Raw genomic sequence first — 19,003 nt, forward strand, 5'->3', positions numbered from 1 at the left:
GTTGTTGCTGTTTGCTTGTTATCTCTCCCTATCCTGGAGATAAGAGTATCTTCCCCTTCCCCAATGGATCTAACATCTTTTCTAATGACTCATGTGCTGCTTCTGGCCCTTCCTTCTGCTTGGTCCTGCTCACAAAAAGTTGCATCAGAAAAAAAACCAGAAAGTAGGAGCAAGGCTGCCAGAAGCAGCCTGTCTTCAGTGCTGCCCATGACTTGCTGGTTTTTGGGGTTTTTTTTGGAGGGGGGAAGAGAGTAGGGAGTCTAAGGCAGCAAAAAAAAAAAAAGGGGGTTTTCTGTTGCCTGTTTTAAGGCTCTGCCACAGCCGGCCTTGGCCATAGCAAAAGTTGCCAGTTGGCAACCCTACCTGGAAGAGAAGTCTTGGGGATATGACTTCTTTTGTTAAGAGCAGCTCATGTTCCTAATTGTCCAAGTAGTCAGTTCACTAAGCCAGTAGTTTCCAAACCTGTACTAGGGCACACACAGTAAGTCAGTCAGGTTTTTGGGATATCCACAATGAGTATGAATAAGAGATTTGCATGTATTGCTTCTCCTGCATGCTCATGCATAGTCAGTGTGGTTATCCTGTAAACCTAGCTTAGGTATTTAGAGGATCAGATATCAAAGGCTACTAAAGTGGACCCATCTTGAGTAGAATCTGAAGCCTTCCCTTTCCTTCACCTTATTCAGGAAATAGTGTTGGGAGGAGTGAGACATGCCAGAAAACAGCTTGAAGGTGGCCATGGTACTGATAGGCTGTTATACTATACTGCCTTTTCTAGGGAGGTGCAGACAAGCTCCTAAAGCTTTCTAGAGTGTATGTTTTAGTCACTGTGGTTAAATGCAAGACTATCATTACAGTGGAAAGGGTTTTGAGACAGCTAGTTAGTCTGGTTCTTCAGGTAGTGAGTTTGTGCCAGCCTGCTGTCTAAGACAGTGCTCTAGCAGTTGCAGCAGTTTCTGGAGAAAGCCTCAGGCAGAACTTCCAGGGTAATTAAGGCGATGCTGCCTTCCCAGAATCAGGCATAGTGCGGCATTCTTGGTGTATTCATTAAATAATCTGTTCCAGAGGTTAGCCAAGTTCATGGTGGCCACAGTTTTAGCCCATCAGCTCATCTGTTCTACTGGATGCAAGCTGCCACTTCCAAAATGTACTTTTGCAAATTACTCTTCAAAGTTAATTTCTCTTTAGGGTGGAACTCAAAGCCAGTGCTTCTCACATTCTCTTGAAGTCACACATCGCTGGTTGTGATTTTTGGATTAGACCATGACTATGCATGACAGAGATTTGCACACAATCTATTTGTTATACCAGGGGTGGACAACCATAGTCCTCAAGGGCCACAACCCAGTCGAGTTTTCAATATTTCCACAATGAATATGCATGAGATCCATTTGCATACAATGGAAACAGTACAGGCAAATAAATCTCATGCATATTCATTGTGGGAACCTTGAAAACCCCAGTGGGTTGTGGCTGTTGAGAAACACAGTCGCCCACCCCGGCTTTATACATTCTGTACTTTATTTCTTGATTTGAACATTTTTTGTTAAAGTTTCAGCATGAAAGAGATCTGCCTATCAGATAAGTGGTGGAGTTTCTCTGATTTCACGCACAGTTATCAGTTTGAGGTTATGTCATGTTAGTAAAATTCTGTTACAGACTGGTTTTTTGAGTAGTGGCTTTTTCTCCCAATGGGGAGTTGTTTTTACCTGCTGTTTTTTTCTGGTTTGTAAGAGAAGCCAATGATAATATAATCCATGATAGGGTTTGTTAAAAAGTCTACAACTTCGCTCTGGGTAGTTCAAGCTTCACTTTTTTGTTAATATTGTGTATATGCGATAATAATGATGGCATGACATTTCTCCAAATGGTTCTAAGCAAAAATTACTAGAGTGTGTGACTACTTATTTCCTTCTCATTAGTTCTAATTTCTGTGATGCTGTACTTAACACCTCATTTTATTCCTCCTTAGGTTTTGTTGTGGATGTTACTTGTTGCCAATTATGTTTCTCCTCCTCACCCATATTATTACAACCACTTAGATGAATACTTGTTTAGCAATAAATCAAATAAATTGAAACTTAAACTTGAAATTCATCTCTCATGCATATTCTTTGTGGTAATCCTAAAACCATAACTGCATAAATGTTCTCAGGAAAGTCCAAAGGCTAGGTTTAGGAGTTCCATAAGGCCTTCCACAAGTAGAGGCAGAGGTTGAGAGGCCAGCAGGTAGCAACCAATTAAATCATCTTCTGGTTAGAAACTCATACCAGCTGGGTTGGAATTTCTCCTTTCAAAAAAGCAGGAAAGATACCTGGGAGGAGGCTCTGTTGGAGGTGCTTGATCCTCCCAACGAAGGTCAAGTGGTTTGCTGAGTCCTGCCAGTGAAAAATTGGATGACCTATGAGTACTGGAAACTATTCAAGACTAGATCTTGGATTTCCACAGACCCATGCCAAACACTGTTGTAGAATCCCTGTGCCATTTGGAAGCAGAGAGTTGTTTGTTTTATTCAACAACCTCCACCCCCAATCAAATATTTTAGTTCAGTTACTTACCAAACATATGTATGTATATATGTTAAAAAAAACATGCCAAACAAGATCACAAATCTTTTTAGGACATTTTGCATAAAACCATGTTCCAGAAAAGCCACCTTTGAAGAGGGGCAGGGTTCACAGTCTTAGTTGTATCCCACTGCATGCATGGAAATATAGTCCTTTGTATGACGTACCATCAATCAATAGGACTCTTTTTTTGTCAGCAGTATACAGTCGATTGAATAGAGCAGAGTTGCTGATCTGCTCAAGAGGTTCTCCATAGACAGCACGGGAAGATAGCCACATCAGTGGGTGACATCATTCCAACAGCTCCTAGTGGTGGTGCTCTCCTATAGCCTAGGGAAACCTTTGGAAAGGTTCTCCTAAGCATGCACAGAGATTCCTTCACTGAACTCAGCTCCCCTCCTCCTCACTTCAGTCTTGGGTATAGCTGCTGCTACTGTACATGGAAGAGGGGCCAGAAAGCATGTCTGCATTCATCCTGCTGTCTACAGAGAAACCCCCATTACAAATAACTCTTGTTTCTCTGTCAACAGCCAGGGTCGCATAGTGTTGTATGGATGTGACCCAGTAGTAATTCCTGGGTGGCTGGAAGAAAGCAAGGACTGCTTGACCAAAAGCACTGTCTGTCTGTGACATAGTGTCAGTAATATGGGGTGAAAGTGTAAACAGAGGGCCAAGGTTTGAGTTTAATAACACTTAATATATCGCCCATCAGAAAACCATCTGAGGTTTACAAGTAAAAATTATGTATATAATGGAAAAGGTTGAGGGGAAGGGAGAGGAAATTACAAATGTCCTTTATGGAAATGTGCACATATTGGTGATTGAGGTGACTGGAAATACGTCCTGACTGGGGAAAGCTGGCCAGACAATAGCATAGATCAATGCAGTTTGAAATACAGATGTAACCATGTGCTTTGCTACTTGTACACTTGTCTGAAGAAGCTAAAAGACAAAAAGCTGCAAGGTTTTGTAAATATACTTTGTGGCATGCAGGTAATACAGCAGTGCAGGCCTGCAGTCCACAGTATGTGCAAGACAGAATTCAGGGTGGGGGGAAAAACTGGGAGTACTACTGTCTGATTGATGTGGAATTCAGGTACAATTTTAGGAAGGAGGTTTGAGTGTATGATTGAATTATGTGGACAGAGGATAATGGATCAGTGCTTGAAGCTTCTTGACTCTACATGTTGATGTGATAACAATGAGGATCGCAGTTTTCCAGCTGAGGTGCTTGAATAACACATCGCTAAGTGTTTCAAAAAGGGGACTGCTAGAGCCCCACTTAGGTGATAGGATTGGACAGGTGGTCTTTGGTTTAACAGTTCACAAAATTACTTCTGAACACAAGGATGTAAGGACAGAGGTTTCCCATCCAAAGGGGCAATGCACTGCAATGACTGAAAGATATATACAAATTGAAGAGGTTTGGAGGCCTGACTTTGAAAGAGACAGCAAATACAAAGCCACTCCTATTGTTACTGGTGCACCAGTTTGAAAAATGTTTGAGGCAGAATAATGCACTGGATATCCTTAGGGATTAACAGACCAGCTAGAACTTGCTGTTCAATAGCCATGTCATCAGCAAGAGCAACTTGGAATTGGGATACAGTGGTCAACATAGAAAACCGAGAACCACAGAAAAATGAAGGCAGATAAAGACCACATGGCCTATCCACTTTGCGCATCCATGCCATCTAGTATCCCTTCCTTCCCCTTAGAGATTTTATGTACTTGTCCCAAGCTTGCTTTAATTCAGATACAGACTTTGTCTCCACTATTTCCACAAGAAGATTGTTCCACAAATTCACCTCCCTTTCCATGAAGAAGTATTTCCTCAGGTTACTCCTGAGTCTGTTTCCTTTTGCCTTCATCATATGCCTCCTCATTCCAGAGCTTCCTTTCAACTGAGACTCACTTCCTGTGCATTTATGCCACAGAAGTATTTAAACATGTTTATCATATCTCCCCTCTCCTGCCTTTCTTCCAAAGAATGCATATTGAGATTGTTAAGGCTGTCCCCATAAGCTTTATGATGAAGACCACTGACCATCTTAGTAGCCATCCTCTGGACCAACTCCATCCTGTATCTATCGTTTTGAAGGTGCGAGCAAAAAGGTCTCACCAAAGCCTCATACAGAGGCAGTCACCTTTTTCCTGCTGGCCATTCCTCTCCCTATGCACCCAAGCATCCTTCTAGCTTTTGCCATTGTCTTTTCCATCTGCTTGGCCATCTTAAGATCATCAATAAACAATTGGTTGGGGTAAATTATCTTCAACAATATAAAATATATATTTTGTGTGCTCAGAAAATCCTAAAGTGTCCAGTGTTATTGCAACAAGTGGGCAACTCCTTTTCAATCATTGCACACCTATGTTCTGTCCTAGTCAAACAATTGCAGGTAGAATTCAGTACTTAGCATTCTTGACAGTGCAGTTCTTGTGTCATCTGAAGGTAGGATCCTCCCTTGTTGCTCTTATAATTTATTTATTTGTAGCATTTGTATCCCACATTTTCCCACCAATTTGCAGGCTCAATGTGGCTTACATTTGCCGTAATGGTGGTTGCCATTTCCGGTTAACAGAATTACAAATGGTATTGCGTTAAGGTGCATACATACATGGTGGCATACATGGAACATCACATATATGGAATATATCATGGTTTTATATATATATATATATATATATATATATATATATATATATATATATATATAAAATCTCAATATGTCTTTGTGTGTTCTTATATTCCACTCTCCTCTAGAGTTCCAATCAGATTACAAATCAAGAAGCTAGAACATTCCTGAGAAGTTATGTAATTTAAACAAATAAGCTTTCAACATTTTGCAAAATGTAAGGTATGCTGTTATAGTTTGAATTTGTATTGACAAAGCATTCTTAAATCAAAGAAGCTTGGTAGTCAAGTCTGCCAGAAAAAAAAATAATTTTGACTATCAATCAAATTCACTTCATTATAACTCCCATGGATCCATATTTCGCCTCTTGCTTCTTCAGGTTTTTTTTTTTAATTAAAAACAATCTTCATTTAGAATTTCTGGCAGGGATCACATCAGAAGCTCCAATTGGTTGAGATGCAAGGGGAGTTCCTGCCTGGGTGTGAATATGCAACAAATGGACTCCTCCGTTTCTTTGGAGGCCTTGGTTGTAAGAGTGATGGTACAGGGTGGCATGTGAAACGGAAATCCACTGGAGAGATCAGTTGATTTTGTCACCAGTCAAAAAACTGTCTTACAGATTGTAGGAGTGGGATCTTTGTGGATGTGGACTGATGATGCTGATCCTAGTGCAGCTTGACGTACGACTGAAGCAGTCGAATGTGAAGCCTTGTGAACAGAATGGTGTAGACTGTTGGGCAAGCGGAAGCCTCAGTTGGGAACAGAAGCATTGTTGGGTTTGCTTTCTCTCTTCAGGAAGATAACGCCTGGTTTCCTGCATGTTCAACAGAGCACCAATGCATTATATGGCTTGGCTTAACACCAGGATCGATTTTGGAATGTTGATTCTGCAGCGTGAGGACAGTGGCCTGTAGTGTGTTGGCAGGCAACCTGCGCTGCGAATCCTGACACCAACCAATTGTCTAGGGGTCAATATTCAAAGCAATTGAACTGGCCAGAAATAGCTCCTGGCTGGTTAAATCACCTGTTCAGGCCTATCTGATAATTTTCAGTGGCACTTCACCAGTTAGTTCTGCTGAAAATAACCAGTCGGCACCAAACTGAAAACTAGCTATTTGGGGGGCATTCTGCGGACAGAGTCGGCACTTGTTAAGTGCCAATATTTAGCACTTAACCGGCTGGGTTAAGTGTATAAATAGGACTGTATAAGAGTTAGTCCTGTCTTTATGCAGTAACCCATAGCTGGTTGAATATCGCACTAACTAACTATGCATTAGCCAGCTCCAGAAACCACTAAGGTACTCCTCAGTACTGCAGAGACATCTGTGTGGCCATATTTTTGAAAATAATGCCACACAGACATTCATGTATCTGATTTTTTTGTAGTTCAATAGTTGGACGTTTCACTTTGGAAAATGGCTTTTTAATTTTGGACATTTCCAGTGCAAAAATGTCCACCTGATAGCCATAATTGAACAGAAAATCTAGACCTTTTCCTGTTTGATTATGGTTGTGAGATGCACTTTTTTTTTGGACATTTTGAGCAGGACTTTTTATTTGGACGTAGACCTTTTTTTCAAAATGCCCCTGCACCTGTCTTATCTTATTACCAAAGAGATTAACACTAGTGCAGGGGGTGTCAGCGAGATGGCTCTAGAAGTCTTCTCTGAAACAGAATGCTCAAAGCTATGCTTTTCTGCATTCTACCATGGCAATAGCTGAGGTGCAAGAGGCTGTGTCATAAGCATCACATGTAGCGTTAACGAAGTGGAAACTGCACCCTTGGAGGGCAAAAGTTAGGATAACTGTACCTGTGAATCTTCCTGCAGAAACTGTACGTTTGCTCTTTTTTTATATGAGAATGATTGTAAGTATAAGAACTGAAGCTGATAGACAGCAATTCTGAGGTGTTAAGCATGGCCCTTGGAAGATTTTCTTTCCTATGAGAGTTTTCTGTTCCTTTCCAGGTAGCATGTTTAGCTTGTGTCTAGATGGTTTGGACTGTCTTTAAGGCTGCTTTAGATACTACAGATTTATGGGGGAGCTGCAGAAAGACATGACCTGGAGCAGGGTAGCCTTTGTATTTGAGATCCAGCTGTCTGGAAGTTGAGTTGAAGAACTTACTGGATCGGTAGTCTAAGGACCTCCTTGACAGCACTGAAGAATAGCACTGATCTCCTTTTTGTTCTATGCAGCGGCAAAGACCTGCACAGAAAATGCTTTGGAGACCTTCTGGAGGAATTTGGGAAAGGGATGATCCCCTTGGGCATCTGGGGAGGGTTAATGTGGGATATCTAGTACACCTGATGAAGATGGTTTGTTAGACATATCAAGAGCTTCCAAAGATCCCAATATACTTTGTAGAAAAGATGTCACCAACATCTTGAAAAAAAAAAAAATAGCCATATCTGGCTGTGAAGCAAGGTTCCATGCATAGTCTTTTGCTCAGGTTCTGGAAATGTGGAGACGTGGCATCAGACTTTACTACTGAAGGGTGAGGTGTGATGTGAAGTGAAGATTTCTGAAGTAAAGGTGTGCTCTCCAAAAGGAATTTTGGGAGCATCTGTAGCACAGCAAATTGAGGAACATTTTCCAAGGATTCTACTACTAATCACTTCTATAGCGCTACAAGGCATACGCAGCGCTGTACACCATACATGAAAAGACAGTCCCTGCTCAAAGAGCTCACAATCTAAATAGGACAGGGAAACAGACAGAACAACTAAGAGGTAAGAGAATTAAAGCGGTGGGGATAAAAGGGTACAGGGCAAGTGAGTAGTGGTTAGGAGTCAAAAGCAGCGTTAAAGAGGTGGGCTTTTAGCCTGGATTTGAAAACGATACAGGCATAGGGAACATCTCTCATTGGAGGACAGGTATAAGATGTCTTGCAGAGGTATCTGATGGCATTAGAGTCTATTTATGTCTTTTGGTGTTGGTCTTTTTGTAGATTTTGCAGGGTGTGGTCTCTCTTAAACAAATAGTGCTTCCTGAAAAGGACAAGTGCACTCTGAACTCAAAAGCACTTGATTTCTATTTCTTTGTTATTGTAGATACCCCATGGTCTACCAACCTGTAGGCTGCTGTGGGAGCAAAAGCAGTTTGGTGACTATTGAAAACGATGAAGAGCAATTCAATTTTAGTTTCTTCTACCTATTTCTGTCACTAGAAGTCATAGCAGTGGCCAAATCGGGCTTTGGAGAGATCAAAATGGTGTGAGTCAGTGTTAGTGCAGAAGACCAGCTGTGTTCACATTGAGCCAAACTGGCATTTAGCTTGTGCACAGCAGGAGCTGGTGTGGTAGCACTCGGTCTGCTGCTGCGCATGTGGACTGCCTCTGAGGCTTTCATTTTGTTGGTGCTGGTTTTGGACCAGTTAGGATGGAGTGAAGATGGAGATCCTGTAATAAAGAACCTCTGTGGGTACCTGAATGGGTCCCCCACTGAAAACCATGTCAGTGATGATAGTGCCCTTTAGCTGTTTTCAGAAGTGTTCTCCTTTTTAATGTGAGAAGGAGTGGGAGAGTGAACTGCCTACTACTGAGGCAGATAAAATAGACTGAGGTGAAAGGAGGGGGGGAGCTGGGTTCAGCATGGAAATTCCCATGCATGCACAGGGCCCCTTTTCAAAGGATTCCCTGGCCTATGGGAGAGCATACCACTGGGTATAGTCTGGATGTCACTCATTCACTGAGATTGCTCTGGCAAAAACCAGCATCCTTTTCTGAAATGCATTTAAGCTGTTGTTGCTACCTTCATGTACTGTTACTATAGGTTGTTACAAGTTGTCTAAGATACATGTGTACATATCCTGTATCAAAAATACAATGTGAAAGATCTGACATTCCCACTCTCAAGGATTGTTTTCACACTACAGGAAAGCAATTTCCATTCCTTTGGTTCTTATGGCAAAAGCTCTTACGAAGTCAGGTACAGAGTGTTTTGTGGACTAGTGTACATCTCATAGGTTATGGTCTCATCCTGCAGAGAAAGATAGGAACAACTTACTCATTTGTTCATCACTTTCATAGTTCTACTCATCTCCTTGTTTGTACAGAGCTGCAAATTATGAAAACTAGAGGCAGCCAGTTATTCTTCTAATCTTAACAAAGAGAAATGAGCTGAATGCTAGGTATTTTTTTATTTTAAAAAAATTCTGAAAAAGCACTAGAAAAAAAATATGTCCACTGTAGTGGTTCATTTAGGAAATACATCTTTTCTTGCAAAGTTTATATAACAACAAACACGCCTGTGTACTAGCACTGCACCGGGGACTGGGTAGCAGCATTCCTTTCCACAGCAAGTGCTTTTGTTTTAATTCACGTGAGATGATACAAGACCATGTCTCGCTTATATGAAAATACTTTTTCAGTCATTTGGGATCATCACATGAAAAAGTCTTTTCAAATTAACCCATTATGTGAAGGTACCAAGAGACTTGCGAACTGAATATCCTTCAGCTCCAGTTTGCAATAGGTGACTTCATCTCTGAACTGATCAAGCATTGCTATATAAACATGGAAAGTTGCTCATGTTTTTGCTTAACTCCTTTCACAAAGTCTTTCTTTGCTGACTTGAGAGACCTATTTCTGATTCCTACCCCATGTCCTGCCACCCTGATACTTTACATGCATCCTTCACAACACATGGCTAGAGACAGCCATGTTTTATCAGATACCCACTGCCCATCTGACCCTGTCACAGCAGATGCTCATCAGTCTATCTCCTGTCTGTCAGTCCTGAGATACCTGATATCTGCATGCCCCTTACTATGAAATCTGATTGATCTGACACTTATTTAGACCTGTTTCTCACTAATTGTACCACAAAATATATTTTGTCAGCATGTGACACCTAGTGCCAAGCTTGAAGTATCTTCCCTTATACATATGCTCAGGATAGTCATTGCCTTTATAGGTCCTGAGATACCATGTGCCGTGATACCCACAGCCTATCTGAACATGGCTGCTGAGAGTTTTGATCCATTAGTAGTTTGAGATTACAGGCTGTATTTCAATGAGCAAAGTCAGGCACACAGTCTGAGTGATAGATGAAATCAACCTGCAGGTAAGATTAGCTGGAAGTTGTTTTGCACAGTGTGGACAACTGCAGTGGAAACAACAGTGGGTAGCTTGGAGGGCCTAAACAAAGAAAGATAGTGATATGTGTCAGCCTCTTCTACCAGTGACTGCAGACACCAGCTACGCATACCCACTCTGTGTTAGTCAAGCATGCAGTTCCAGCATGTTTTACCATTCTTGTTGATGAACCTTGCTCATCTTGTAGAAAACAGTATAATAAATATCTCTATCAAGAAGAACACGCAGTTCCAAGCCCTTCCACATCACCAACAGCCTGGAGTGAAGATTCCTGGAGAATAGGTCTGTGCTTGCTGTCTTGAGCAATAGATACTTCCATTGTGCACTACAGCCCCTGTCTGCTTCTGCTGAGCACTGCACTACGGCTCTGAGATCTCAAAGAAGCCTGCAGTGGAAGCCCTGAAAGGAGATAAATATAAGCAGACTTTTTAATAACATAAAACTGATAGCATTGTGGGACAGTCAGTCAGCTTGGCGGCTGATACAGCAGTATTTGGTGTAATGCCCAAGTTTATTTCCAGTTAATACCCCACCTAACAGAAACACCCATCACATCTACATAATACAAAGGGAGGTTAGAAGAAAAAAGTTAGCAATTCCAGTATAGAAAATATAATAAGTGGAAAGTACTCTCAATCCTCTTAGTAGAGCTACGCCTTAAACTTGTGAACATACACTCCATGCACAATTTATTTATTTACTAGTAAAACAGGCCCGTTTCTGACACAAATGAAACGGGCACTAGCAAGGTTTTCCTCGGAGTGTGTATGTTTGAGAGAGTATGTGTGAGTTTGACTGTGTGTGAGAGTGAATGTGCGAATGTGTGTGTGTGTGACAGAGAGAGAGTGAGACTGCTGGGTGCGAGTGTGTCTCCTCTGTCCCCCCTCCAGCCACCCAGCGATTCTACTTTTTCCCTTGCCCCCCTCCAGCCACCCACCAATGCTCTTCTCTCCTCTGCCCCCCTCCAGCCACCCAGTGATTCTCCTCTCTCCCCTGCCCCCCTCCAACCACCCACCGAGTCTCCTCTGTCCCCTGCTCCCCCTCCAGCCACCCAGCGATTCTCCTCTGTCCCTTGCTCCCCCTCCAGCCACCCAGCGAGTCTCCTCTGTTCCCTGCTCCCCCTCCAGCCACCCAGCGATTGTCCTCTCTCCCCTGCCCCCCTCCAGCCACCCAGCGATTCTCCTGTGTCCCCTGCCCCCCCTCCAGCCACCCAGTGATTCTCCTGTGTCCCCTGCCCCCCCTCCAGCCACCCAACGATTCTCCTTTTTCCCTTACCCCCCCCTCCAGCCACCCAGCGAATCTCGCACCTCCAACGTTCTGAAGCCGAGAAAGTGAAGCCTTCAAGCCTGTAAGGCTCCATCTCCTCAATTGACGACACGTAGTTCCGGAACGTTGCAGGAATGCTTCAAGGCTTCAGAACGTTGGAGGTGCGTTTTATTATATAGGAGATTTGTGCATTTGTATCCCACATTTTCCCACCAATTTGCAGGCTCAATGTGGCTTACATTTGCCGTAATGGCGGTTGCCATTTCCGGGTAACAGAATTACAAATGGTAATGCGTTAAGATGCATACATACATGGTAACATACATGAAACATAACATACGTGGAACAGATCATGGTATAGATATATTTCGTGTGCATATGGTAAGGAAGAATAAATTATGGTAATCACCATTCGAAGAAATCCACTGCCAAAGTAGCTCCCTTCCTCCTTCTGCTGCCTCAGAAGTGAGGAAGTCAGCAAGGTGCCTCCAGCCGCCAATGCTGGCACTCCCCAAACATACTCAGTTTATGCACCAACTGAGAATGCTTGGAGAGTGCAAGTGTTGGTGGCTGAAGGCACCCCTGACTTCCTTGCTCCTGAAGCAGTATTAGGAGGAAGACGGTGACTCAGGCAGTGGATTTCTTCGACTGGTGGGGCTTGAGCTACCCCATCAGTCATTGAACAGGTACTGCAGTTTTGGAGGGGGCATGAGTTCAAAGGAGGGAGCTCAGCTCTCGAAGGCTACTCCCTTCCCCTGTAGCTATGCCACTGATTTAAGGCCCAACATCTTCCTTTCTCCCGCCTCCAGGTCTTCTCTCCCTTCTGCTCCTCTACCCCAGGTCTATTATCTCTCTCTTGCTTCCCTCTCTCCCAGCCCCTGCCCCAATCCAACACTTCTCTCTTTTTATTCCGTCCCTCCACCCTCTCCACCCCAGGCCTATTATCTCTCTCTCTCTCTTAGCCCAACCTCTCCCTCTCTCTCCACTTCTCTCCATCCTTCTGTCCCTCAATTTGGCATCTCTCCCTATTCCCCCCCCCCCCCCCCAGTCCAGCATCTCCCCTGCTCTTTTAGCCCTGCCCATGGTTCTCTCTTCCTCTCCCTTCTCCCCAGCCACCCACGGTTCTCCCTCCCCCCACCACAGCCACCCGAGGATCTCTCTTAATTCCCCTCTCCCTCCCCACCCCGGACTGCCGGCAGCTCTCTCTCCCCTACCTACCCAGTTTACCTTTAGTTTTCTGTAAGTCTTCAGTCCTGCAGCAGCATCAGCTGCCGTACTGAAAGGCTGCCTGCAGCCTGCACTAGGCCTTTCCCTCTGACCTGTCCTGCCCTCTTCTGATGCTACTTCCTGTTTGGGACAGGTCAGAGAGAAAGGCCTGGTGCAGGCCACTTTTTATTACAGCTGCTGCTGCTGCACAGCCAAAGACTTACAGAAAACTAAAGGTAAACCGGGTAGGAAGAGAAGGGAGAGAGAGCTGCCGGCAGTACGGGAGTGGAGAGAGAAATGCTGGACTGACTGTGTGGGCGGGGGAGGGAGGAAGCAGGTTAATTATTAATCGTGATTACATTTTTAAAATCACAATTAATATTTAACGCGTTTGATTAAATTTGCAACACTAGTTTTTTTTTTTAAAACAGTTATTCAATGACAGTCACCGGAAATGGCCTAGCACTGAAGATCCGGGTTTAACACTGCCAGTGGACAGCAAAAGTGCTGCCTGCCACTGGCTGACTATCGGGCCCCCAGTGCCCACTCTCTTCTACCATCAAATGTACAGGCAGCTTAGAACCTGATACTGAGCCTGTGGTGGTCAGCCGCTGATAGCTGTGGGTTGAATTAAGTTGCTATTCTCCGAGGACAAGCAGGCTGCTTGTTCTCACTGATGGGTCGACGTCCACGGCGGCCCCCACCAACGGAATTTTTCAAAGCAAAAAATCTTCAAGGCTTTGACAGAACCTTCTGGTGCGCGGGGTAAGCGCACTGCACATGTGCAGCCATCTTTCCGCCCGTCGCACGAGAGTCCCGCTCAGTTACCTTTTTTCTGCGGTGAAGAGAGGCAATGATTTCTCGTCTCTTCGGCCCCATCAAAGAGCCTTTGGTTGTTTTTTTCCGGAGATTTTCTCCGTTTTCTTGTTTTCCCTCTTCTTCCCTTGCCTTTTACAAAAAAAAAAAAAAAAAGTAAAGTAGAGCTCCTTTATTTCTTTAGTTTTGCCCTTCCCAAGTTTCCTTTTGCTTCTGTCGTGGCCCTCTTAGGCAGCGCGTACACGCTTTCTCTTTCTATGCTCTCCCTTTTGGCACAATCGCGAATTTTGATCTCGCTGCCGCTATTTTTCCGTCCATATCATCGAGGACTCCCAGCGGCTTCAAGAAGTGTACTCGGTGCAACTGGACGATCTCGGGTACCGATCCCCACACATGGTGTCTTCAGTGCTTTGGGACCCACCATCGCCCAGATGCATGCAAGTTGTGTCTTAGCTTGAAAAAGCAGACACAGGTGTTGAGACAAGCTCTTCAGGATCGACTTTTCAGAGCTTCGTCCGGTTCCTCGGCGTCGACATCAGTACCGAGGTCAGCGCGTCGATATGGCATCGACTTTAGGAGCGCAGGTAATAGCTGCCTGGAGACCACCACACGCTGGGACCAGTGAGCTGTCAAGTGGGTCTCCACCTGTCTCGAAGTCTCCTGCTGTGCAGGCCCACCGGGACCGACCACTCTCAGACCCGACCCCGAGGAGGCGTGTAGATTCCACGTCCTCCTCGTCAGAACCTAGTATCGATGACGTGCATCGAGCGAAGGCGAAGAAGCATCGTCATCGGTCTCCTTCCAAGCACGGTACCTTGAGCTCTGGGGCGTCGAAGGATTCGGCACCCGTGAAGCGCCGACACTGGGAGGAATGCTCACCCTCCATACAAGAGGTGTCGGTGCATCAGTCTTCGGGCAGCCCGGTACCGCCTCCTCAACCTCCACAGATTCTGACGCCGATTCCTGCACCGACCCCGCAGCCTTGCTCGTCAGCGACTCTAGACGAGGGCATCCGAGCCATTCTATCGTCCAATCTCTTTATTATAATTATTATTATGCCATTCATAAAATGAAACATAAAATCAGAAATCTCTGAAAATTATACATTCACAGAAATATAATAATTTGGATTACTTGCATATACTTATTCCACAATATTTGATTCAAGATTCAGGAAATAAATGCTTCTTTAAACTAAGAAAAAAGAATAAGGAAAAACTAAGTTTCTAGAGCGGAGGTGATAACTAGAGCTACAATCAGACAGCTGCATTAATCTGATTAGCTACTACGGGGGATTTCTCATACTTTCTTTAGCAATTACAAATTCTTGAAGTTTTTGGGGGTCTGTGAAAAGAAAATTATTAGATTCATAAGACAACAAACATTTACATGGAAACTTAATGAAGAAAGTCGCCCCTAGGGCTAGAACTCTCGGTTTAAGAGCCAAAAGTTCCTTTCTTCTCGATTGAGTCTCTCTAGACAAATCAGGAAAAATAGATATCTTCCCCCCCAATAAAAACTTCATTCATATGGTGAAAATATAAACGTAATATATTCATTTTGACCATTTCAAAAGCGAAGGAAACTAACAACGTAGCACGTTCTGATTCCACAGATGTTTCTAAAAATTCAGTAAGGTTCAAAGACTCTTTAGGTGGTTTTTCAGATACACTCAATTTTCTTTTTATATAGTAACTTTTTGTAATTGGTGGATAATTGTCATTTGTGAAACCCAGAACTTCTGAAAAATATTTCTTGAGTAATTCCATAGGAGAGATAAATGCTGATACTGGAAAATTCAGAAGCCTTAAATTGTTTCTTTTAAGTTGATTTTCCAATGATTCCATTTTCCTAGCAGAAACATTTTTCTCTTTAATCAAAGATGTTATGACCTCTTTAGAGGAGGTCAACTCTTTCTCTATTTTTTCTAAATCATTCTTTTGACCGTCAACTTTAGTGGACAATTGCAAGAAATTGTTTTTAAGTTCTGCCGTCTCTCCTTGAAGAGAGTCTGAAATTTTCTTTAAGGACGAGTTCACCCCCTGTATCGCCTCCCAGAGAGTGTCCAGTGTGACTGTCATGGGTCTTACTGGAACGCAAATACCTCCGGAAGTGCTTTCTTGGATCTGGACAGGCGACGAAGTCACCCTCGAGCCCCCAGCAGATGTTCTTCCAAAAGAAAGTTCAGTGAAGGAGCCCCCTCCGCTTGCGTGGCTGACTAAACCCAGATCGGGCGTCCCCACGCGTGCGCTAACCACAGCACTGCTTCCGGGTTGCAGCGGGGTAAGGCCCTGCGAGGGAGGACTAAGAGTAACTCCCTCGATGCTGCTGTTCGCAGATAGAGTTGCGATTATCGCTGAAGTAGCCTCTAGATTCTCCATTGCCCGGATTCCATAAACCTCCAAGGTAGGTTGGCGTACGATGGGGTTCCCAACCGGGCCCGAGGGAGCTGGGGTACCGATTTTCCCCTTTCTCTTTCCCATTTCCAGGGAACGCGTCGAACAGCCAAAAACCTAATTGGGGGTGCAGGAGCTCTCTGGGCTTGCGACCGCTCTCTACAGCGCCACCTTGGATCGAGCCATTCTTCCAGGTCTTCTGGAAGGGTTGCTTCATCAGTCTGCTCCGGTACCGGGGGTGCTTGCGCCCTCTGTATCGTTGATGGAAGCTGCATCTGGCTCTACGCCTGTGGTGAGGTCTCTGACGCCAGTACCGCCTGCGGCATCGGCTGCCACCCATGTCGACTCCCCGTCGACATCGCTTGACGGAGCTTCATTGCCGCCGGCACGGGAGTCGACTTCTCGACATCGCCATCGAGGACATGGTTCCTCGGCGTCGAGACAGGCCCGGCTTCGGACTGCAGTTAAGGAACACTTGTCTGATACCGATGAGGATGCCTTGTGGGATGAAGGGCAAGATCCCAGGTATTTCTCTTCTGAGGAGTCTTGTGGTCTTCCCTCTGATCCTACTCCTTCTCCAGAAAGAAAGCTTTCTCCCCCGGAGAGTCTTTCTTTCTCTTCATTTGTCCGGGAAATGTTTGTGGCTATTCCCTTCCCTGTGGTATCTGAGGATGAGCCCAGGACTGAGATGCTCGAAGTCCTTGACTATCCTTCGCCACCTAAGGAGTCATCCACGGTTCCTTTGTATAATGTGCTCAAGGAGACTCTTATGTGGAACTGGATGAAACCACTAAGTAATCCCACCATTCCCAAGAAAGCTTAGTCCCAATATCGGATTCACGGAGAACCTGAGCTGATGAAGTTGCAGTTACCTCACGACTCTATGATTGTGGATTCCGTTCTCAAGAGAGCCAGGAGTTCTAGAGACTTTGCCTCGGCGCCCCCGGGGAGAGAATCTAGAACCCTGGACTCTTGGGACAAAGGCGTATCAGGCCTTTATGCTCGAAGCCAAAATTCAATCTTACCAGCTCTACACAAGCATTCATTTGAGGAACGTGGTGAAGCAACTGGCGGACTTGGTTGATAAGCTCCCTCCGGAGCAGGCCAAGCCTTTTCAGGAGGTGGTCAGGCAGCAGAAGGCGTGTAGTAAATTCCTGTCCAGGGGTGCTTACGATTCTTTTGATGTTGCATCCAGAACTGCTGCCCAAGGTATAGTGATGCGCAGACTCTCATGGCCGCGTGCCTCTGACCTGGACAATCGAGTCCAGCAGCGGATTGAGGATGTCCCTTCCCGGGGGGATAATATTTTTGGTGAGAAAGTCGAGCAAGTGGTTGATCAGATCAATCAGCGGGAAACCGCTATGAACAATCTCTCCCGCCGGGCGCCATCTGCTTCTACCTCATCAGGTAGACGATTTTTCCGGGGAAGGAAGAATGCTCCCTATGCTTATAACAAGCGTAGGTACAATCCTCCTTCTCAACAGCCTTCTCAGGCTCATCCCCAGCGCGCTCGTTCTTGTCAACAGCGTGCGCCAAGGCAGGCCCCTATGGTTCCCCAGCAAAAGCAAGGGACGAGCTTTTGACTGGCCCCAGCTAAGCATAGCTGCTATAAAGGTGTCCGTGCCGGACGGCTTGCTGGTCGGGGGGGGGGAGGTTAAAATGTTTTCATCAAAGATGGCCTCTCATAACCTCTGATCAGTGGGTTCTTCAAATAGTCCAGTTAGGATACTCCCTCAATTTGAAATCCAGACCTCCAAATTGCCCACTGGGAGCTCAATCCTTCAGCTTCCAGCACAGGCAGGTACTTGCAGAGGAACTCTCCGCTCTTCTCAGTGCCAATGCGGTCGAGCCCGTTCCACCAGGGCAAGAAGGGCTGGGATTCTATTCCAGGTACTTTCTTGTGCAAAAGAAAACAGGGGGGGATGCGTCCCATCCTAGACCTAAGGGCCCTGAACAAATTCCTAGTCCCACAAAAGTTCAGAATGGTTTCCCTGGGCACCCTGCTTCCCATGATTCAGGAAAACGATTGGCTATGCTCTCTGAACTTAAAGGATGCTTAAGGGAAAAACAAAGAGGGGGTGGGGAAGATAGGCTCTTTTCAAACAATGGAGAAGACGTATAATTGTAAATAAAAAGTAATGTTTATTACAACAACTCGACTCAACACAGCCGTGTTTCGGCGCCATAGCGCCTTCTTCAGGAGTCTATAAAAACAAATATAAAACATGAATAATGCAAACGAAAAGCAATTGAAGTAAACTTATAAAAACATTTTTGTAAAACATTCAATAATGGATATATGAAACTCATAAAGGATGCTTATATACACATCCCGATACTTCCAGCCCACAGGAAGTATCTTCGATTTCGTCTGGTAGTGCAGCACTTCCAGTATTGTGTGCTGCCCTTTGGTCTGGCGTCTGCGCCCAGGGTCTTTACAAAATGCCTGGCAGTAGTTGCAGAGTCGCTATGCAGACTGGGAGTGCATGTGTTCCCTTATCTCGACTATTGGCTGGTGAAGAATACCTCAGAGGCAGGAGCTCTACAGTCCATGCAGCTGACTATTCAACTGCTAGAGCTACTTGGGTTTGTTATAAATTACCCCAAGTCCCATCTTCTCCCTGTTCAGAAACTGGAATTCATAGGAGCTCTGCTGGACTCACGGACGGCTAGTGCCTATCTTCCAGAAGTGAGAGCAGACAATCTTCTGTCTCTAGTTTCCATGGCCAGGACGTCTCAACAGATCACAGCTCAGCAGATGTTGAGACTTCTAGGCCATATGGCCTCCACAGTCCATGTGACACCCATGGCCCGTCTTCACATGAGATCAGCTCAATGGACCCTAGCTTCTCAGTGGTATCAAGCTGCAGGGGATCTAGAGGATGCAATCCAGCTGTCCACCGATTTTCACAATTCCCTTCAATGGTGGACAATACGATCCAATTTGACCTTGGGACGTCCCTTTCAAATTCCTCAGCCACAAAAAGTGCTGACAACAGATGCATCCCTCCTGGGGTGGGG

General features: G+C 44.9%; 1 protein-coding gene across 1 annotated transcript in view; it reads right to left on the reverse strand.

Annotated features, from left to right (window-relative positions):
• Positions 1–9,321: 9,321 nt before the first annotated feature.
• The window catches only part of FAM149B1 (family with sequence similarity 149 member B1), a gene marked incomplete at its 5' end in the record, with an annotated part of 149,370 nt that continues 139,688 nt past the window's right edge, over positions 9,322–19,003 (reverse strand). Inside the window, one exon of the mRNA XM_030204994.1 lies at positions 9,322–10,697. Within this exon, the coding sequence (XP_030060854.1) occupies positions 10,624–10,697 (74 nt within the window). The remainder of the gene's footprint in view (positions 10,698–19,003) is intronic.

The sequence above is a fragment of the Microcaecilia unicolor genome, chromosome 5, assembly GCF_901765095.1.
Source record: "Microcaecilia unicolor chromosome 5, aMicUni1.1, whole genome shotgun sequence".
Taxonomy (NCBI): domain Eukaryota; kingdom Metazoa; phylum Chordata; class Amphibia; order Gymnophiona; family Siphonopidae; genus Microcaecilia; species Microcaecilia unicolor.